The 23,107-nt window shown below is 51.5% G+C and overlaps 1 protein-coding gene across 33 annotated transcripts in view; it reads right to left on the reverse strand.

Annotated features, from left to right (window-relative positions):
• clasp1a (cytoplasmic linker associated protein 1a) overlaps window positions 1–23,107 on the reverse strand; it is an 87,516-nt gene that overhangs the window by 37,825 nt on the left and 26,584 nt on the right. For 30 of the 33 annotated variants that reach the window (XM_035409981.1, XM_035409979.1, XM_035409958.1 and 27 more), the window contains exons 9-14: window positions 3,356–3,490; window positions 2,528–2,604; window positions 2,345–2,437; window positions 1,800–1,945; window positions 713–848; window positions 54–124 (exon numbers count right to left, since the gene is read on the reverse strand). In XM_035409981.1, the coding sequence (XP_035265872.1) occupies window positions 54–124; window positions 713–848; window positions 1,800–1,945; window positions 2,345–2,437; window positions 2,528–2,604; window positions 3,356–3,490 (658 nt within the window). Of the gene's footprint in view, window positions 1–53; window positions 125–712; window positions 849–1,799; window positions 1,946–2,344; window positions 2,438–2,527; window positions 2,605–3,355; window positions 3,491–4,780; window positions 4,947–19,366; window positions 19,502–23,107 lie in introns of those variants that run through there. The other 3 variants (XM_035409983.1, XM_035409982.1, XM_035409987.1) reach the window with 3 other exon arrangements.

The following is a 23,107-nucleotide window of genomic DNA, read 5'->3' on the forward strand; positions in this document are numbered from 1 at the left end:
AACTGCCTCATATAAGTAACACAAAAGAACCTCAAACAGTTACATTAAGTTACCTTCTGACTGCCACAGATTTGGAGGTGCAGTTGCTGGTCATGATGGGGATCAGGCGTGGGTAGTGAGTGTGCTGGCGGGAGAGAGAGAGGGAGGTTGTTACACATCGCTGGAAGTTAGGCTACCGGGCCACTCTGTCCCTCTGTCCCACTTGGGAGAACCGTGAGGACGGCATGTGCCCCGTCAACCCTTAACCCCTGATAAATCCCAGCGTGGGGCCTGAGGCTACGGACACCCGATTCGTTTGTGACCCATCTGACGTCCTGCACGGGGTTAACCAACCAACTGACGACAGCGTATGAAAGGACTGTGCCAACTCAGCAAACAGACAAGCAACCATGCATGGAAAAATGCTAACAGACCGCTACAGTGATATCAGATTATGAATACAATATCATTTCATCCATCTCCTTCAGGGAGCCGTGTGCAGCCCAGACATTCACGACATCACTGAGCATCCCCTAAAAACACAGCAGGTCGTCTTTTAGAAAGTGTGTCACCAAAAACATGCTCCACACCCCTTTATTGTAACCGTGAGTCTAACACAGGCTCTGGGACATCAACAACAGAAGAAAACCTGCTGAAAGATGCAGACCAGGGCGTTTCGGAAACGCGAGGGGTGCTAACGCTGCGCCCGCGCTCTCCGCGGGACGCTCCTCACCCGTATGATGAGGCGGATGGCGGCCATCCCGGACGTGGCCATGATCTTGGCGCTGTTGGGCACCAGGTTGAGGAGCGTGGGCATGATGTTCTCCGCGCCGTGGTCGAAGCGGTTCCCCAGGACCGAGGACAAGTGGCTGCGGAAAGAAAAAAAGACAAACGTTCGGAATAAATCTCTGACGTCGGCAAACCCGCCGTCGGGCCGCCGGCCGGCTTTGGCATTTCCCACGCGCGAAGCCGTCGGGCCGCCGGAGCGACCTCCCCCGTAAAAAACGGCGTCGTTAGCGTCCGTCAGCGGGCCGCCCTTTTACGACCGCCGCCGCGCTCGGCGCGCAGTTCCGCCTCGTTAAGCCTTCGTTACGGTCGCACGAGCTCAAATTAACGACTCCGGGCTCCATTCGGGATCGCCTCGTTAGACCAGGCCAGGGGAAGATCTCTTTGTTAATGAGGAATCCCCCCCCCACTTATAGGTCTTCTGCAAATGTGAACTGCGCTCATGCAAGATTAGAGCATTACCCTGTATCAATCTACAGAAAGCATTAAACTATTTAAAGAAAAAGGCACTACTAATGAGCTTGACTCAGGGATGTGTGTCTTTAAGCTAGCTCACTTTTCCCTCAGAAACCGCGTAAGACACTCCACAGGTCTTTCTCCAGCGATGACAGCTTAAGTGCCAACAGTAAAAGCCTATCTTGCTGAAGCGCGCTCAGATAAAAACATGATAGCTTGTCTTCAGAATGCAAAGAATGTATAGCCCAGATGTTAGCTTGGCCTTGGCTAGCCCTGAGGTTTCTGCTGAATACGATGAACGTGACAAGCAAGGCTGTGCCGTTTAGTTAGCTGTACATTTGTACCAGTGTTTCTGGGTGTGGGCAGGCAGGTAAGCCTAAGCTGCTGTGAATAAACCTCGACTCAACAAACACAACTCAATCAGCTGTCCGAATCTGCATCTCGGTCATTCACCGTTCAGGCTGGTGACACCAACGAGGACCCTGAAGTTGTTTTACACATCGCTGACTCCGCCGAGCTAACCCCAGCGTTACGCAGGCGAGCAGGCGGCGGGTGAAACGGAGCTCCGCCCAGCTTACCCGAGCGTGATGCAGGCCTCCCGCACCACCTGCGAGCGCAGGTCCTTGGCCGAGAGCTTCAAGGAGGCCTCCAGGAGGCGCAGCTGCTGGAAGAAGCCCTCGAACTCCACCGCTCCCCCCAGGAGGAGAGACCGCACCTTCTTCAGCTGGGGGCCAAAGCAAACCAAGCCGATCGGATCAGTCCTTCTAATGCAAACCAATCAAATCAGTCCGTCGACTGCAAAACAATCAAATCAGTCCATCTGACGCAAAACAATCAAACCAGTCGATTCGCTGAAAACCAATCAAATCAGTCCGTCTGATTCCAAACCAATCAAATCAGTCCATCTGATTCCAAACCAATCAGATTAGTCCATCTGATCCCAAACCAATCATATCAGTCAGCCTGATTCCAAACCAATCAAATCAGTCCATCTGACACTAACTGGCCTGTACAAGATCTTCTTAAGTCAGTCCACATGGTTGCATTAATGACATTACCAAAGGTTTCCCACAATGCACTGAAAGTGCAGGACCAGAGGGGAAATGGCGGCCGTGGTTCTTACCGCAACGATTCTGTGCTCCCAGTCGTGTTTGTCGTCAGACAGAACCTCACGGACCTTGCTCATGGCGTCCTCCAGCTCCCTGTTTGAGTAAATCTGGGGGGGGGGGGATGATGTCACAGTCATAAACATGGATGAAAGCTAGACAGCAGTAGATCAGCATTGGGGGGGGAAAGGGGGGAATACCTGTAGTGTGGGCACATCTTCAAAGGCGCGGATGAAGTCTTCCTCGTCCACCGCCCCTGCACTTGCGCCTTCTTTCCCTATGGGGGCAGCAGAGAGCACCAAGCGCACAGACATCAGTGGAGCATTTCACTTGGACATACACAGCAACAACATCCAAGCATTCAAACACATTTCTACACCGCCACTTTTACTGCAAAACAACATAAACTGTGGCTTGAAGGGATGATACCAAAAACTACAGATACTATTCAGCTGGCAATGACAGAGCAAGACCGGAAACAACACATATATGGACAGTCTCCACGAACATCCTTATGGGTCTTCTGTCACACTCCGTAAAAGAAAAATGGATTTCATTTATATGTATTAATACACCTCATGTATGTCAGCGAGGAATTGTGGGGTTTGTAGGAGATGGTGATGGGGAGTTGGGAGCGGGGTGGGGTTAGAGGGGTGCACACACTAAATGTGTTGGGGTCAGGAAGTGCCTTGATAGATAACAATGGTAAAAAAAGAAACTCAAGGACATGTAAAGCCAGTACATTTATACCATAGTACAGATTTACAAACACAGGGTCAACTGCAGTGTGTTCAGCTAAACCTCAGGTTTAAACCTCTAGACCACAGAACAACTGGAGCAGCTAACACTCATTCCAAAGCTTTGAGTAGCTGTTCCAGTTGTAATGCAGTTATGCGGTCTTCTGATTTAAACCAGAGGTTCAAACTCCAGCTGAACACACTGCAGTGGACCCATAGTCATAGGGGTAGAGAGAGGGTGTGTGAACGAGATTTTTTTTCGGATGGGGCGGGGGTGGTAGCTGCGCTCACCTGTCCCCTTGGGCGCCGCCGTGCCGGGCCGGCGTATGGAGCCCATGCTCACCACCTTCCGGCCGCTTGCCGGGGCCGACTTGGAGGAAGAGGACCGGCCCCCGTCCACGGAGTCCTCATCGTCGAAGTTCTTCTCTGCGGGAGAGCGTACGAGCACGTTAGCTACGACACGCGGACGAGCACGTTAGCAACAGCACGCAGACGAGCACGTTAGCAACGGCACGCAGACGAGCACGTTAGCAACAGCACGCAGACGAGCACGTTAGCAACGGCACGCGGACGAGCACGTTAGCAACAGCACGCGGACGAGCACGGCGCTCTCTAAGGCCGGACGCCGTTGGTCGGGAATCTCCACGGCCGTGCGTGCGAACAGCGATGGATTTTCCTCGGAGCGTTTCGCAAATCCGAGCCGCTCCCGCCCGGATCAGAGTTCTGCCGTCACTCTCCGCGACACGTGAATAGAAAAAGGAATGTCTTCGGAAGGAGAGATGCGACAGAGAGAGAGAAAGAGAGAGAGAGAGAGAGAGAGAGAAAGAGAAAGAGAGAGAGAGAGAGAGAGAGAGAAAGAGAAAGAGAAAGAGAGAGAGAGAGAGCGAGAGAGCGAGAGAGCGAGACAGAGATTTTATGCTTTTCGCCTCCATGACCTCTGGCTACGAAAATACAAAGCATGCGTTAAATGCACTTCCAGCAGCATTCAAAAGGGAAACGTGAATTACATTTCTGGAAAAAACCGACGAATAATGTTTCTAAGAAGCTATAAATAAGCTCTTTTCAAAATGACTTTCTTTCATATTCCCCAAATTGGAAAAATGGTTAAAATGGCTAAAATGGGCTCATCATCAGCATTTCCTGTTTGTTAAATAAGTACCTCCCTGTTTTTGCTAATGACAGAGTAGCGGGGGTCAGAGTTCAAACCGATAGGAAATTCCGTCCCCTCCTGGGGAGGCGCCGCCGCGCGAACGAGCGTTCACGACGCCGAGCAGGACACCGGGGACGCAGAAACATGCCGTGGCAGCGGCCAATGAGCATGAATTATTCAGAGAGGGTCCAGACGCCGCGTGCCGTCCGTCTGCGCCGCTCGGCGGACACGCCCTCCCCCCGTCCGCGGCAACGGCGCGGCGAAGCCACAAAGCCGCGACAGGAGGCTACGGAGCGGCGCTGAGCTCCCCGGAGAGAAAGCGCTCCTCGGCGCGACCCGCTAACGTCGCGCCGCCGCAAACCTTTTGTTCCCGTTCAGAGCGCCCGGGCGCGTCTCCACAGACGCCAGTCAGACCCGCCACAGTCCCCCGCTCGAATCTCAGATCCAGACTCCAGCGGCCAGCCCCGCGGGCCCCGATAGATCGACGCTTACGATTCGCGGCACGCCGGCGACTTCTCCCCCCCCCCCCCCCCAAACCCCCCCGTCTGCACGGCGGCTCCGCTTACGGGCGCAGATGCGCTTGCAGACCAGCTTCCTCAGCATGCTGTCGGCTCTCAGCACCATACTCATCCTCGGCGGTGTCTCCGCGAGGGGTGGGGGGGGTCCCGCTCGTCCGCTCAGCCGCGACTCATCCCTCGCTCCCTCCCTCCCTTCCGTCAGCCCTCTCCGTCGCTCTGTGTGTGTGTGTGTGTGTGCGTGCGTGCGTGTGTGTGTCAGAAAGACAGCGGGAGCAGAGCTCTCTGCCCACCCAGCGCTTCAGCACACAGGGTCCCTACGGTTCAGCCCTTTTTCTCTCTCCGTGAACCAGGGAGGGCGAGCGACCAATCAGCCGCGCGCGTCCGACGGAGACCGGGGGGAGGGGGGGGGAGGTTTTACCGGGAAGCCCCTGCCCCCCGAAGGCGGGACCGGACCCGAGGGAGCGTGGCCTCGGCCGTCCCACGGCAGACGCTTTCTGTCACCGCTAACCTTTAATACCGCCGCTTCTCCCGAGCAGGAGGGGCGGGGAAGCGTTTTAGAATAGCGTGACTGAGCAGCACGTTTCACTGGAGATTTGTGCCGCCGCAGGAAACGGATTTGAGCGGCTGAGGGAGACTGATCAGGGAGCCGGAGTAACGAACACGGGGTGGGGGTGGGGTGGCGGTTAGGGCACGGAGCGGAGTGGGGGGCGGGGCGGGGAGGGGAGCGGTATCCAGACACACAGCGGGTTTTTACAGCTGAGATAATGTGACAACAAACATTCGGCAACTGCGCGCATCCTGAAGAACGAGACCAGACAGCGCATCTGTGTGATGTGCTACCGCCCAACGAAATTCAACCAGAGTGCCTTTCCATGATCAAACGTTCGGCACACAAACCGCACCACGCACGCACACACGCACGCACAAGCACACGCACACAAACACGCACACGCACACACACACACACACACAAACACACACACACACACAAACATACACACACACACACAAACACACGCACACACACACAAACGCGCACGCGCACGCACACACACGCACACAAACACACACAAACACGCACACACGCACACACACACACACACACACGCACACACGCACGCACGCACACACGCACACACACACACAAACACGCACGCACGCACGCACGCACGTTTTTTATTTAATCGCTGTGAGTGTCGACGGCGAGCGTTTACTGCCCCCTTGCCACTCTCCCACCGATGCATGATGGGTAATTTATGGCGCTCCATATAACAAAGAGGAAGCGCTGCCGTCCGGCAACGTCAAAACACAAACAACTGCGCAGTCTCTCGGCCTCCGAACAACACAATCGCATTCACCGGGCCGTCGCCATTTTACAAATTAAAACATTCTCAATGGGTGCAAGACCCCAGAAATCTACAAATCAGCTGAGAAGCAACATTGAGGACAATCCCTTTATTTGACCCATTAAAGTGTAAGATCACTAATATGAAATTAGAAGGTTCTTAACTGAACATTCTAATGCTGATGTAACAATCACTACAAGCGATTGAAAGTAATGACATTCTAGAACACTGACTGAATTTTGAAAAAAACATTCCAGAAAACCTACTCTTCAAAGGCTTTAAACTATCAATCCAATACCAAACTTATTATCCTATATTAAAGTTACAGCTGTCAGCTGTGACAGGGGAAATAAGGCTTTGCAAAACCTACAAGGGGAGGAGCTGTCAGCTACAAATCACTCATTTGAACCAATCAGAGCTTCCACATGGAGAGAAAAATACTTTTCATTGGCTATAATCATCAGTGATCATCAGTGAGTCAAACTAAAGCGCAAACAACTCACTGTGAAGTGGTACATATTAGAATGCAACAGCTCAAAACAACCCTTCAGCATGAAATATTTATTAACATAACTAATAAAATAATCATATTTGAACGCACCTTGGGGACAGACAACAGGAAATACACAATTTGTAATCCGATCTAATCTCACGGGTGATGAAACGAGATCGTATTAAATGGTAAATGGTAAATGGACTGCATTTATATAGCGCTTTTATCCAAAGCGCTTTACAATTGATGCCTCTCATTCGCCAGAGCAGTTAGGGGTTAGGGGTTAGGTGTCTTGCTCAAGGACACTTCGACATGCCCAGGGCGGGGTTTGAACCGGCAACCCTCCGACTGCCAGACAATCGGTCTTACCTCCTGAGCTATGTCGCCCCTATGTCGTATTAATTTCAGGACAAACAAATATAAACCAATCCATTTAAATCACAATCACACTTAGCGTAGCCGTGAAAATCGACTGGCGCAATAAACCCATCTGCTGCACGGGGGCTAATGGCTGCGATGGCCTCTATTTAAATATCATGCAATTGATTCATGGGCTAGAAAAATAGGGGGATCTGATCGCGGCTCGGCGTTCCAGCAGCTACGCCGAAGCCATTAAGTCGCAAGTGAAGCGAGACGCCTGGCCTTAGCATTCCGCGCACCGGCGGCCGTAAATCTGCAGACTGAGGCCGTGTCTGTCTGGAGAAACCCGGGGAAAGACTGAGAGGCTCAGACTAACGCTCGCAAACGGAACCAAAAGTGCTCAGAGGGGTGCAGGCGCACTCAAAACTGAAAGTGTGTGTGTGTGTGCGCGTGTGTATACGTGCACATGTGCATTTCGTTTGCAAAGGAGTTGTAACAATACCAGTTATTCTCCTCCAAGCTGATTTGTCACATTTGTAGTCTGGCCTTTACAATACAAGACTGCAGTAGCAATACTTCCGCAAAACCCAGATTACATTACAGGCATTTAGCAGACGCTCTTATCCAGAGCGACTTACACAACTTTTTACATAGTATCCATTTATACAGCTGGATATATACTGAAGCAATGCAGGTTAAGTACCTTGCTCAAGGGTACAACGGCAGTGTCCTTACTTGGGAATCGAACCTGCGACCTTTCGGTTACAAGCGCAGTTCCTTACCCACTGTGCCACACTCCGTCCTGCTAAGCAAAGGCACACTGACATGTTCTTAAAGATAACCATCTATAAAAATGCATAGTTAACATGAGGAGTGTACAACTGTCCTTAATTTTTATTTGATATGAATCCAATTTTTACACTCAGCAGTTGAACCTTGAGTGTATAGCTGCTGAGCCAGTGTGATGTACGCACTACTCCCTCTGTTGGTAGATATTACACACTGCACCAGGAAGCTGCCTGAAGTCCCTCAGGCAGGCGAGGAAGCGCAGTTCTTTTAGCTCCCACAGACGCAATTAGCAACTACCATCATTCTCATAACACTGTCAGACACAATTAACATAGTTATAACAGTGTTAGAACCAATTAGTTACATTCTTCTAAGACCATCAGACAATTACCATCAATGTTATAACAGGGTCAGACACAATTAGCATGGTTCTGAACACCATCAGACACAATTAGCATTATTCTTACAACACCATCAGACACCATCAGCATCAATGTTATAACACCGACAGATACAATTAGCATCAACCTTATAACACTGTCAGATACAATTACAATCACTGACATCACTGAAACAACCTGTGGAAAAAATTCACAAAAGCAGAATGACGAACAACCGACAGCTATTACACCTGAATTTAAATGACCAGACCATGATCAACCTAGTGTGTGTGTGTGTGTGTGTGTGTGTGTGTGTGTGTGTATGTGTATGTGTGTGTGTGTGTGTGCGCCTGCACATACACGTGTATGTGCATAAGGTTTTCAAAGTCTAGAAAAACTGCATTTTTATAATGACTGAACAACTGATGTGAATGAATTATCTATAGCACATAACTTGAAATCTGGCATCGGTCCAAGACAGAGAATCATTAGCTACAGTACAAACTTGGCTTCCGTATAAACTTAGCTTCAATATTTTATTTTCAGCCAGCTTTCAACTAAGTTCAACTAGCTTTTTGCCTTGTTCTTAAACTCCCAATGTCTGTGGTACTGACGGGGTTAACAGACAAGCAGCAGCTGTAATACCGGCAGGGTTAAGAGACACTCATTGGCTGTGGTACTGACAGGGTTAACCGACACATTACACTCAGGCTCGGTTCTCTCTCATTACTGTGGACAAGCTGGAGGCCATAACCTCTGCAAACTGCCTGAAGTGACAGACAACCGAACAGGCAGTCAGTGTGAAAGAGCAGGGGAGAGGGGGGTGAAAGGGGAGAGGGGAGAGAGAGGGAAAGGACAGGGAAAGAGGGTGGGGCGTGTCAGGGGAAGGAGGAACTGTAAAGGATTTGCTGGAGAATGAGAATGTGAGGCCTGTAAACGTGATGATCCGTGGAATTTCAAATCAGCCAATCCCTGACCTCTCACTACACAGTCCAGCAAAAAAAAAGAACATTAGTTAGCTGGAAAACAAAACACTAAAACAAGCTGAGAAAAAAAGACTATGTTTCCATAGCAACTGTTCAGCAGGAGGGGCTTGGTGCTCTGGAACAGCCCCTTAGGATCTTGCCCACTGCGGAACTCCTGCGGTGCAACTCCTATGCCATTTCCCAGAATGCCTCGGCTGGTGCCTTCGCTGCGCCCAGCCCGCCCGTGTGGGAGGTCACCGTTCGGTTTCTTCCCACCAGGAGCTCGTGTTATTAACGACAGGTCTGGTTCAAAGCGTAGAGAAATGACTGTGCAAAAAAAGTAGCACTGGGGGGAGGAGCTTCTGCAGAGGCATGACGTCATCGATGACCTCACAGAGGAACACGTCTGTGGTTCACGTCATCAGCTGGCTCCATGGGACCAGCGTCAGCCAGTGAGGTTCATCCATCACCGTCCGCTATGGACTGCTTAGGAGCACGGTCGCCGCCTGGCAAGCCTTCTGCCTTCAGTGAGGGCGTGTGGTTCAGTGTATCACACAGACACACTGACCAATCACAACTCATCAGGCAGTTCCCTGACCTTTGAAGTGTTCACGTTCTCTGTTTCATAAACTCTGAGCCAACGCAACGTATTCTTTTTCAAATTCCAGAACAGATTGAAAAAAGGCTTCAATGGTTTAAGACGTATTACCGAATCTGTCCCCTAGGTAGAACCCTTCTGTGGGAAGAGGCCAATGCTTTGCAGTCTCGCGATCAATCTCAACATGGCATCACTCATAATCCCTGAGCTGCAGATAGACGTTCAGCTCACACCTCACAGGCAGAAAAAGAGTCAGAGGGGAATCACGACACCCCGGCGCTTCTCGGAGACAGGCACCCCGCGTCAGGCGGCCATCTTTATTTCTCAGCAGCCGGCTCAAGCATTTTTTTGGCGCTCTCGCGGCTCGCGCCCAAATTTTCAGACGCACGGCCTGTTCCAGCCCCTGCAGGCTGGCGGGTTTTAACGCTTCAGGAGCACTCGAATTCCGCCAGGAACGCAGCCGCTGTTGTCGCGGGACGCGGTCGATGAACATATTTCAGCAGCGTTAAACTGTCACGACCGCAACGGATCGGTGGTACAGCCGCAACGCAAATAAATCTGCGCAGATTGTAAAATCGTTACATTTCAACGGCCAACGTCAATGATCCCCAACAACGGTTTCCGCATCCATGGCTTCTGTGAAAAATAATAAACGGATGACCTCACGACAACCTTCAGCAGATATATACCAGGTAACCTTTGAATTCATTCTACATTGTCAGAAAAATAATCCATAAGCATTTGAAGCTTTGATTAGAGCCGCCCTGCCTAGACACAGATTAACTTCACAGCTCACAGCTCTAAAATCTACCTAGAAAATGCAGATTGTTCTCAGGTGCAAGCTTACCAACCAAAACAGATATACTAGGACATATCAAGGGATGACATCACTTCTGTTGACTTCTTGGCATACTTCCTCTGGCTGCCCAGTTTAACCAACTGCCTTCCCTGTATGGTTCCCTGGACAACAACAGTCTATTTTCTCTCCAGAAATACAGCACTAATCTGGCTGCAGTTCTCCAGTCACCTGGAATGTTGGGATCTGTCAAATCTCTGATTCGCTGAGAGTCCTGATGGATTCTCCTCACTTTTCTCAGGCCCCTCCCACTAAGGTGCAACTTGTGCATTTATAGGCAACCTGCTCTGCCTGTGCCTCCAAACCCTTGCCCAAAATTTCCACCTACCGAGGCCCTTAGAAAAGTAACAGCACAGAAAAAAGGATACCAGCATTCCCGAATGGCTGAGTTACTAAGGAAGGTTTGGTAAACACAAGCTCCAGCAAGTTCAACAACCGCAGAACTGCACATCTGAAAACAAGCCCGAAATTATCCGCCTTAACATCAGAGGCCGGGCTTTATTTTCGGAGGAAACACTTTTCCGTCATGGTGGGGGGTGCGTTATGCTCGCTTATTAAGTGTTCACTCTGTTTCTAGGCAGACACATGCAAGCTCAGTCATTCAACTTCTTAGGAAAGTCTGTCACTGAGCAAGGAGCAGCACAGGCTCAACTTCATATTTACAGTTAAAGAAAAATTAAAGAGTCAACAGGAACTGCTGCTTGTCAAGTCAAGTTTATTTATAAAGCACATTTTAAAACATCAGAAGTTGTCCAACGTGCTGTACAATGAATTGAAACAATTTAGTGCCTTTATTGGAATGTTGCTAGGCATTAAATGCACAAATCTGTTCCTCTGACCATTTGGCACTTAATCAGAAACAAAAAATGAGGTTCTAGGCTACAATACTGGTCCAACAGTCTTTTAAATTTCATAACTGTGGGGGCAAATGGTGGTTTTTTTCTTCAGTGTTTTGGAATAAGCGCTGTAAGTAGTAGTAGCACAAATGGAGGGAGGTGCAGCCCGAACGTAAACAGGAGCACACCCGAGGGTGTGAAACAGAGGCCGCTGAGGCGCGTCTCCGGGAAGAGCGTCAGCAGTTTCAGGCAGCGCGCTTAAAACTCCCACGATCCCTTTAGTGAGCGCAGCCATTCCGCCTCCTTTAGCACCGCGCGGCCCATTAAGCTCCTGACGCAAGGGGCCGGACGCTCTGCCACCGCTCCACGCGGCTGCTCACGACTCCGGAGTAAAACCCGCAACCTCCTTCGGGAGCGAAAGCTGCTGCGATGCCCGAACCCCCCCCAAGCCTTGGCCGTGACCGTTACCGAAATAGCACCCACCTCAGGACGGGCGTAAATAACGCGCTCTCCGGAGCGAAACGCAGAGGCATAAATAACGCGTTCTCCAGGGCGGAGCGGAGGCGCTTGGAACGCTCCCCTGTTATGTCTAGCCCGAGACGTCACTATTATGAGCGATGACATCTAAGTGAACTACCACCCCCCCCCCCCCCACTCCTCCTCCCCCCCCCCAACCGTCAGAGAACCACCCAAGAAAAATGAACTGATATAAACATGCGGATCCAGGGGGGTGAGTTTGGCAGAGTCTTCCGTGTGGGATCCCTTACAATGACTGGAAGGACAGACGGGCAGTATGAAAGCAGAGAATGCAGTCTAATAAAGACGGAATGAAAGGGAGCCTTTGTATTCTTTTATTATTACAAGAAAATAATAATGATAAAAATTGCAGAGATTTGATGATACAGACACCGGACGTCTTACGTAATTTGGTTCTGTGCTCTTGTGGGAGGAAATCTGAGGGTGAGGATCAGGTTGCCCCCCCCCCCAAACCTCCCCACCCGTCCCCAGAAACACTACCGTTCTCTGTTCCATGCATGGCTGCTGCTCGCTGCTACGCTAAGCGAAGTTACGTAAAGCTAAGATATGCTAAGCTACGCTAAGCCTTTTGCAGAAAGAGGGGAGAACCATATACACTGGGGTTTCGGTCGGAGTCGAACCTTGCTTGCAGGAGACAGATATATGACCTTAAACCTGGCTGTACGTCTGCCCCACACGTGAGCGCAATGCGTCTCGCGCATAACACCAAGCAACGCTGGGAAAATTCCAGTGTCATATCTGCAGAGCCAATGAGGACGGCCCTGGGGGGGGTGTGGGGGGGGGGGGGGGGGGGGAACGGACTGTGACACCTCCTTGGTTAATCACTGTCCATATACACACAGCTGAAGCTGTGGCTTTTGCACAAAGTCTGTTCAAAGAGGAGCTCTGTTAAGGAACAGTGAAGGAATCTCGCAGCGTTTTGACCCCTCTGATGACTGGAGTGGTCTGGCCCTCAGGGGGCTGCACATGCTGCTGCCCCCCCCAGACCCCCCCCAGACCACCCCCCTGCTCATCAGCTCCTCTTTCATCTACCCTGACTCCTCCACAGACCACAGCCAAAGAGAAAATGAGAGCTTCAGAGCATCTACTGATCCCAGCTCACCCTTACACTGCACATGTGCGCCAGCTGTGTGTGTGTGTGTGTGCGTGTTGTGTTTGGTATGTGTTTGTGCGTTGATGTTTTGTATGTCTGTGTGTTTTACATGTGTGTGCATTTTTGTATGTCTGCATGTGGGTGTGTGTTTTGTATCTCTGCCAGAGTATGTGTGTGTGTGTGTGTGTGTGCGTGCGTGGAAACTGTTCAGACACAGGAATGTCACCTCCACCTTCTGTTATTACAGCGCATTAAATTACTCTGAAAAGATCCGATTCAGTTCAAAAGTTGCCAAGCTGTTTCCCTTAACACTTCTGGCAGTGGCCAACGCACGGCTCCTCTTTATTCTCAGCTGTTTAAACGGAAAACAATGCAGAGGGAAATCACACACTGTACCTTTCACACAGCAAGAGCCACAAAACCGTTTAAAAACACGTAAAACAGAAGGCTCTGTGTTCGGTGCTCAGACTACACCACTCAAAAAAATACCACGAAGACCTTGAAAGGGGTTTATAATATTGTGACTTTTTTTATCCAGAACCATATTTTGATAAGGGCTAGTAATGGAAAGTCTATAACTGCAGATGCAGCCCGTGCAGCATGGTTGGTTGGTTATGGCATCACACAGCTGTCAGTCTTTCATCATCACCATGGTGAAGGGGTGGAGTCTGGGAACCCCGACCCCGCCTCTACTCTGTCGTGAACTGCAGACTGTGTGATGTGCGTACATGGGCATTCCCCACCCTGAGATTAATGAACCAGAGAGACCATGGGGAAGGCAGGGCGTTTTCACAGGAGTCCACAGCAGAGAGAGAGAACGGAGGCCCACACTACAATTAGAGATCATTCTCACACCACTTCTTCAGTCTGTTTTTAAAACAGCGAAAGCAGTGAAAGGCAACGTCTGACCAAGGGAGCCTTCTCTCCCTGCACTGGGAAAGTGAGAAACGCACAGAGGAGGGGGAGGGGGGGGGAGGGGCGGGACTCGCCATCATCGTCTTCGCTGAAGCGCTGACGTGGGGGGGGGCTCTGAATCGGGCTGTGTGTTTTCGGGCAGCGGCGGCGTGGGCTGAGGAATGCTGGGAGCGCGAGAGGAGGAGAGAGCAGATCCCACTCGCGCGGCTACACCCGGCATGCGCAGAAACCGTGCAGTTACGACCGGCGACAGCATGCGCAGAAACCGTGCAGTTACGACCGGCAGCAGCATGCGCAGAAACCGTGCAGTTACGACCGGCGACAGCACGCGCAGAAACCGTGCGGTTACGACCGGCGACAGCATGCGCAGAAACCGTGCAGTTACGACCGGCGACAGCACGCGCAGAAACCGTGCAGTTACGACCGGCGACAGCATGCGCAGAAACCGTGCAGTTACGACCGGCGACAGCACGCGCAGAAACCGTGCAGTTACGACCGGCGACAGCACGCGCAGAAACCGTGCGGTTACGACCGGCGACAGCATGCGCAGAAACCGTGCAGTTACGACCGGCGACAGCACGCGCAGAAACCGTGCAGTTACGACCGGCGACAGCATGCGCAGAAACCGTGCAGTTACGACCGGCGACAGCACGCGCAGAAACCGTGCAGTTACGACCGGCGACAGCACGCGCAGAAACCGTGCAGTTACGACCGGCGACAGCACGCGCAGAAACCGTGCAGTTACGACCGGCGACAGCACGCGCAGAAACCGTGCAGTTACGACCGGCGACAGCATGCGCAGAAACCGTGCAGTTACGACCGGCGACAGCATGCGCAGAAACCGCGCAGTTACGACCGGCGACAGCATGCGCAGAAACCGTGCAGTTACGACCGGCGACAGCATGCGCAGAAACCGTGCAGTTACGACCGGCAGCAGCACGCGCAGAAACCGTGCAGTTACGACCGGCGACAGCACGCGCAGAAACCGTGCAGTTACGACCGGCGACAGCACGCGCAGAAACCGTGCAGTTACGACCGGCGACAGCATGCGCAGAAACAATGCAGTTACGACCGGCGACAGCATGCGCAGAAACCGTGCAGTTACGACCGGCGACAGCACGCGCAGAAACCGTGCAGTTACGACCGGCGACAGCACGCGCAGAAACCGTGCAGTTACGACCGGCGACAGCATGCGCAGAAACCGTGCAGTTACGACCGGCGACAGCACGCGCAGAAACCGCTTAAAAAGACGCATCCATCCAGGCTTTGCTCTGCACCAGGCAGAATGGCTCTGCGGATATGACATCATGTACAGAGAGTGGATTCATACCGTAAGCGGGTTGGTGCTCCAGTGCAGAACTGTAGTAACCAGGTTTAAGGCAAGATAATTGGGTAATTGTTCTGTTTAATGAGCGTTAGTTGTTTAATGTGTGCTGATTGGATAATAGTTTGGCTTAAAGCATGCTGATTGGGTTGGTAGCTTGATCTCCAGGGATTTGGCAACCCTAAAAGGCTCCAGGTCCTGTAGGTAACATGGGAGAAGGACCACTCACAGTCCACACAGGGCACCCGAATCAACCAGCAACAGAGGAGACAAACGTTCATTAGGCCTGTACTCCTCTCCAGCCCGTCCCAGAACATCAGCACAAAATGGGGCCGGATGAGGGGAAATGACACAGAGTTCATCGAATCCTGTTTTCCTTTCCACACCCGCATGCAGGTGTCTGCAGAACAGAGGCCTCTGGGACACGGAGCCGGCAGGCTGGGGGACAGGACTCACCTGCTGCAGTGCCCCCCACCTCGCCCCTTCCTGAAACTACCTGAGGCAGGGACCCCCTGCTAAAACAGAGGGGGGGGCGGGGGGTTACAGTCCAGGTCCTGGAGGCCTGAAACCCACAAAAACTACCAAGCACTGTGCTTAATGCGTGTGAGTGGTCGCTCCCTTTACATTATTACATTACAGGCATTTAGCAGACGCTCTTATCCAGACTTTTACATAGCATTTTTTTTTTTTTACATTGTATCCATTTATACAGCTGGATATATACTGAAGCAATGCAGGTTAAGTACCTTGCTCAAGGGTACAACGGCAGTGTCCTTACCCGGGAATCGAACCCGCGACCTTTCGGTTACAGGCCCAGTTCCTTACCCACTGTGCTACACTCCGTCCTCCGCTCCCTAAAGTGAACCGGATGACCTGGTCCTTCCGCCTCACAAGACGAGCCTGTTTGTTTGAACAGGCCTGTAAACCGTGCGGAGAGCAGCCCCGCTGGACCGTAAACACCGTTCCTCTCTCTCCTAAACCGCGCAACCGTGAATCCTCCAGACCTGGAGATCAAAAAACAGCCCCAGATTGGAAGCACTTATCGGCGCGTGATCAGCGTAAACACGCGCGTGCTGCTCGTTTCTGTTTGCTCTTCCCCTGACCAGACCGCTCCGGCCGAGGTGTGTGTGTGTGTGTATCCTCACCCGCTGGGAGGCACGGCCGTTAAGGGCCCAGAACAGGACAGACCTGTTACCCCCCCCCCCCCCCCAGACTTCCGGGGTGACTTACACGCCCCTGACAAACAGCTGTGAGGGCTCATCTGCTCTCTGTCAGCATCGCCCATTCACACAGCCTAGCGGTTGTATAACGTTATTAACTCAGAGTTACTAATACTCATATAGCCCGTAAGGGGGCAGAACACTGAACAAATTAAATAAAGAAATGGATTCCCTGCTTTGTGACCATGGCAACTAGCCACCCCCCCACCCCTCCCCTCCTTAGACTGTGCAGTATCACCTGACTGACTCCTCTGCAGTGAGGAAGAGGAAGGGATTACACCGGGAGCTTTTTAAACTGGCGCGGTGCCCCGTGCCCACCCACGGCCGTCCCGTCACACAATCGGCAGCACCGTGAGGACGGGGGGGGGGGGGGGGGGGGGGTACGGGCTCGCAATTACCCGTCGCCACGGGACGCACACGGAGCAGAACGTTCCGGCAGGTCCGGCCCACAAGCCCCTCTCTGTCCGAGAGCTTTTTTTTTTTTTTTTTTACCAGCCCCCAAACACTCACACCCCGTGCACCTCTATCCATCACCACGGTGACGGGGGACTCACCGCCCCTCCCAACCCTCCGCGATGTTCACATGCCAATGCTGAGCTTACATAAGAGGCTGTTCCCGCACGCACAGCACTGATCCCTGCAGTAAACATGTAAACAAAATGGCAGCCCAGAAAGTGATCACCCTTTTTTTCCCCCTCTTAACATGGTTTCCACAGGCACCCCGTCATTTGCACAGGATATATAAATCTAACACCGATTCATAAGTCGGCCGTGTTTTCCCTACAACCCACACAGCTGCCATGCAAATTGGCCCCCTGTCATGTGATCACCATCTCGGATTTGATTTCTCATTTCCATTTGACAGGAATCCGTCAGAGGCTGGAAATCTGGCTCGTAATCTGTCAGCCTCCAATTTTCTATTTATCCACGATGCAAGAGCTCGAGTGAAAAGCGGTGCGAGTGAGCAGTGACAGGTTTTCAGATCGCCGGCGTGATGTAACGTGGTCTCAGTGGAGGACCGGATGGACGGATATTTCTTTAAAACGCAATAAAGCTCTCCGGCAGTTATGCAACTGCGTCACACGGAGCTTAGCGACAGGCGCTGCGGCAGCGTGACTTCCTGTGCGGGGGACCGCGACGAGCGACAGGAGGCGTTCAGGTTTCGGGATGGTTTAGGTCACGGCCACAGGACTCGACGTGCGAAGAGTTCCGGCAATTTCTGCCGAATTTCTGCCCGTTTCATCATCGTCTTCCATCCTACACATGTCCAAATGACAGGCCAAATGTAGGAGGACTTGCAGAAACTGTACTGACAGGGGTAACCTGCTGTATCAGGTATACAGCAACAGCCAGCCCACCGTTCCGCTGACACATGACACAGCACTTCCAATATGGACTTCAGGCTGATGGAAACAGGGATATTAATAGCCAGGGGACACGCGAAGTACCAGTTATTCTGAGACCTTTTCATAATTTTTAATACACGGAAAGTGACAAGGGAGCCTTAGATGCACGCAGCTGCAGAACTCTTAGATAATCTGAATTTGTGCGCAAATTGCCAACAAAAAAACCCCACAAACAGGACCATTTTCTACAGATTAACAAACCTGGGACAACAGCGTACATGGAAAAGAACATCTTGTGAATGCGTTCAATTCCTACATACACAGCTCATTCAGATCCCACGTAATTCAGGAGAACAAGAACCTATTTTATCCGGAGTGAACGAGAGCCAAGACAACGCTATGGAAACCGCCGTAGGAGAGCCATGCAACAGCGGTCACGGCGACGCAACAATCGGGCAGCTGTGCTTCCTTTCTCAGCCGCACAGAACCCCGCTTTGGTCCATTTACATGCGGTGCTGAATGGTCCAGTTTGTTTGATTTAATATAGATAGTTTTTCAATAACACCGCAAACAAATAGGCTGACAAGAATTTATTCAAGTTAAACGCACGAAGCGAGCTGGTAGTGGGCGTGTCGCACCGACCGAGACAAAGCTAATGAAGTTGCCCTACTGTGGAAATCAAAAAGCGCTATTGCAACAGTTGAAGCGAAGCCGAGGTTAAAATTTCTTTTCTTTTTTTTTAATTAAAAAAAAAAACCGCGTCCCGTTTCAGTGTTAGGATAACGACAGTGGCTGTCCATCTTCGGGGCCCACAGACAGCACGAGGAACAACGCGAGCAGTTTTCCGCGAGAGTGCACAGAAAGTAAACAACAACAAACCGCCGAGCCTTTTCGTCAGTAAACCGAACCGCCCCGAATAACCGCCACTGTCACGGAAGAGGCTTTATCCTTCCAGTACCGACAGAAAAGGACCAAACGCATTGCTTACACAGCAAAAGAGCTCAACTTCTGAAACAGGACACAGGACGGATTACCAGTCCGTGGGAATGAGATTTCTCCCAGTCAGCTGAGTGTACCCAAGCATGTAATCCCATATTTTATCCCTCTTTGAAAAAATGATTCCTTCAGTTGATGAATGAGCAGTCGATAGCACATAATGCATCCCATTAACTATAAACAGAACATAAACACACATTAGAAAGGGTGATATACACCCCACCATTACAGGTATGTCACTTTTTGTTTACCAAGACATTTAAAGCTCTGCCCTCTAAAAGCATAAAACTGAATTGAGGGCACACAGATACAGACACAATCCTGTCTCAGCTTTAAAATAGCACACACAATTATTACTCCTAGCAGAAGGAATCAAAACAACCACTAAACTAGGGGCTAAGATGTTCAAGAAAATCCTCCTCTCTCCTTTAGTCACCTGCAAACGCTGCCCCCCCCCCCCCCCCCCCCCCCCCCCCCCCCTTGCGCATTCAATTCAGAGAGAACAAACATAATCACCCCCCCCCCATCCCCAGCGTTAATGTCCCTGACATTAATAAAGGCGCCCCATTAGTATCCATACCTTCACCGGTTGTCATAGCGCGAGCGTTCCTTCCACACGCACTAATCAGCGAGCGAGAGCAGTGAAAACATCTCTCAGTCTCTCAGCGCACTAACCACCACCCCCCCCCCCTTCCCAAACTCACTCACACTCCTCCTCCTCCTCCCCCCTCCCCTCCGCTAGTCTTGTGACCGCACGGACGACAAACTTCCACCCAGTTCCAAAATAAGAGCTCGCTGCGTCTCCCCCCTCAGAGCCCTCTCCTCCGCTCAGCAGGTAACCCGCACCGGAGTCCCCCCCCCTCCGCCCCTGCCCCGCGGAGGACGGCTCATTTCGGGAGCCCCGGAGCGGAGAGAGAGAGCCTCTCTACCGGGACGCCGCGGTCCCGCCGTGCGTCAGGGTGACCTTTCGAGCCGAACGGGGAGAGAAGAAGGCCAATCTGACAACGGGATTTCCTGGAGACGGCCGCTGCCTCGGTTTGATAAATGCACATAGAAAGCTAGGGACTCCGCACAAGGGCAATTTCAGCCCCTGCATTCTTACTGGCAGTACTGCTCCTTCAGAGAAGTAACAGGATGTTCGCCTGCAACGTGAAATATGGAATATGTCCACAATAAGAGAGTAGTACTCTATTTATAGCCAAACTGCGTGTGTATTTATTCACCTTTTCCTGCATCAGATTTTGTGTAGGCGGATGGGATAGGAGATCTATTCTCGTTCAATGTTCTCTCCCCATCAGACTGACGCTGTGATAGTGAATCTACCTCAGCCCTGACGCTGCTCTCCAACTGTGAAATAGAATAAACACGCACCAGTTCAGCTCGTTGTTGTTAGAAATGGGTCATGTCTACTACAAATAAGAACACCACCACGGTGAGAAATTCACACGTTTTTAAACTGCCTACAACAGTGAGTCTACACAGAACAACATTCAGCAATATGGATGACACTTCACTGGATACAGAGAAGACTAATGAGACTTCACTCTGGCACAGAGCACCACCCTAATGAGACTTCACTCTGGCACAGACCACCACCCTAATGAGACTTCATTCTGACACAGGGCACCACCCTAATGAGACTTCATCCTGACAGAGAGCAGCACCCAAATAAGACTTTATTCAGACAGAGCACCACCCAAATGAGACTTCATTCTGATACAGAGAAGCACCCAAATGAGACTTCATTCTGATACAGAGCAGCACCCAAATGAGAGTACATTCTGACACAGAGCACCACCCTAATGAGACTTCATTCTGACACAGAGCACCACCCTAATCAGGCTTCATAATGACACAGAGCACATCCAGGACAACTGTGAGGCAGGGTGCTCCACTAAATTTGGCTGACTGCATCTGACCACATACCCTTACTGTGGGGAAGGGGCGTGTCACATATAAATCCCATGAGCCTCTGCACTGCCTATAGGCCGGTACTTTTTAGGAAAGAGTTGGCAATTCAAAAACATCCATCGGAGTGAAATGACAATACATAAAAATAAGCTAAGAATGAAAGTGGATGTAATCTAAGCAAAAAATCACTAAAATGGGAGATTAGCGCTGTTGCAGCCTAATCAACGCTGCAATCCAGCCGTAGGCCGCAAGTAATGCACAATTCAAATGAAGCATTCCTTGGAGGGACATACCAGTTTTCAAGTGTCAAAGTAAGTGCATTCAACAAGGGTTTGAAACAAATCCATTTCAGCCTTCAAGTACCTAAGAAGGCCCTGAAGTGTGCTGAACAGGAATCTTCTGGAGCTCTGACGGAGAAGCTGGCGATAATGGGGTTAAAGATGGCCGCTGTTTTATTGCGTCCTTTGAAGCGGCACGTTAAACAGAAGCGGTTCGCTCGGGAAGGTCAGACCTGAGCTCTGACGATCTGGCCTCGCTCGCGGTACACAACGGGAGCGCCGGGTTCGGCTTCTTATCTTTCCCCCGAGAAGCCGGGCTGTAAGAGCGCGGTCATTAGACCCTCGGTATCCCAGAGTCCTCGGCTTCGGCGGGGGGTGGGGGGGGGGGGAAGCGATACGGCGAGGAACACAAAGGGAAAGGGCTCGGATATCAATCACAGTTCAGCGGCTCTGTTCCTCTCTCCCTGCCCCCAGGAAAACAACGGGCTTACTGGGATGAAAAGGGGGTGGGGGTGGGGGGTGGGGTGGGGGGGCACTCAGTTAGGAGGGGGAGTCGCCGTTTCTACAGAAGGAGCCCCAAGACAGCGAAAACCGGTATCCCGGCAACCAAAAGTGAGCCCACTCCGAGGAAGACGATAATGAAAGGAACTCGTTAGGATGTTTTTTCTGGGGTTTGTGTCGTTCCGGATTCAAGGGGCTAGAGCCACCACAGTGCATGCTGCAGTATGACCCCCCCAGCCCCCCCAGCCCCCACAACCCCCCCAAGGACACAGACTTAATCATTCTCTTACATGAATGAACTTGCCTTCCCAAACAATTAGTAAAAACAAATGAAAAACAGCACGATAATAACAGCTGAGCATTTTTTTTACAGAAAACATTCTCTCTTTTTTCCTGCGTTGTTGAGAAAGTCACTCCGAAAGGGAAAGTAATGAAGGCTAAAGCCTTTCCACAGTCTGCTCCAAACATGCAATCGGTCTTATGCACTCTTAGTCTCTTCTTAAAACAGCGTGGTTAGTTTTCTGGCAAAACCTTCTAATTTTACCACCAAGGGCAAAAATCATGGAGAAGACCCTTTTGAGGGAAAAAATCAATCCCCAAACTATTTCTTCATTCTACCTGCAAACACACACACAGGTCCACGCACACTCGCACGCACGCACACATACGCACACACTCATACACACTCATACACACACTCACACACACTCACGCACACTCACGCAGACACACACACACAGGTCCACGCACACTCGCACGCACGCACACATTCACACACACTCACACAAACTCATGCACACGCGCACGCACACACACGCACACACACTCACACGCACACACACTCGCACACTCACGCACACACACTCGCACACTCACGCACACACACACACACTCACACACATACATACACACACACGCACACACACACACACACACACTCACACACACTCACGCACACACGCACACACACACACACACACACGCGCACACACACACGCACACACACACTCACACACACGCACACACACACTCATGCACACACACACACAGGTCCACGCACACTCGCATGCACGCACGCACACGCACACACTCACACACACACACACACACACACACACACACACACACACACACACACACACACACACACACACACACACACACGCACACACTCACACACACACGCACACGCACACACACAGCGGGGGATGAAATCCCTCCTGCTGACGGCAGTAATGTGTTTGGGCCCGTGCTGGGAGAGATTTACGGGCCGGGCGCTGACACACGTCAGGCCCGCACGCTGGCGGCCCGGGGAACGTGACCTCCACAGGCCACGCCCACTTCCTGTCACCCCTGCCTTCGTCTGCCTCGGACACGACAGCCGAGAGAAAAACGGACGGGGGGGGCGGAGAAAGCGCTCGGGATGAAAAAGTGAAAGAGAAAGACGGAGAAAGAAAGAGCGAAGAAGGGGAAGGGAGCAGAGGGGAGGAAATCGCTCGTTCTCTCCTCCTCTCCTCCTCCTCCTCCTCCTCTTCCCTTGGACTCCGCCGGCCGGTTTAAGGCCCATCTGGAGAGGATCTGGTGTGTGAGAAGCTCTCTCTCTCTCTCTGTGTGTGTGAGGTTGAGTAACG

Source organism: Anguilla anguilla, chromosome 3 (assembly GCF_013347855.1).
Source record: "Anguilla anguilla isolate fAngAng1 chromosome 3, fAngAng1.pri, whole genome shotgun sequence".
NCBI classification, from domain to species: Eukaryota; Metazoa; Chordata; class Actinopteri; order Anguilliformes; family Anguillidae; genus Anguilla; species Anguilla anguilla.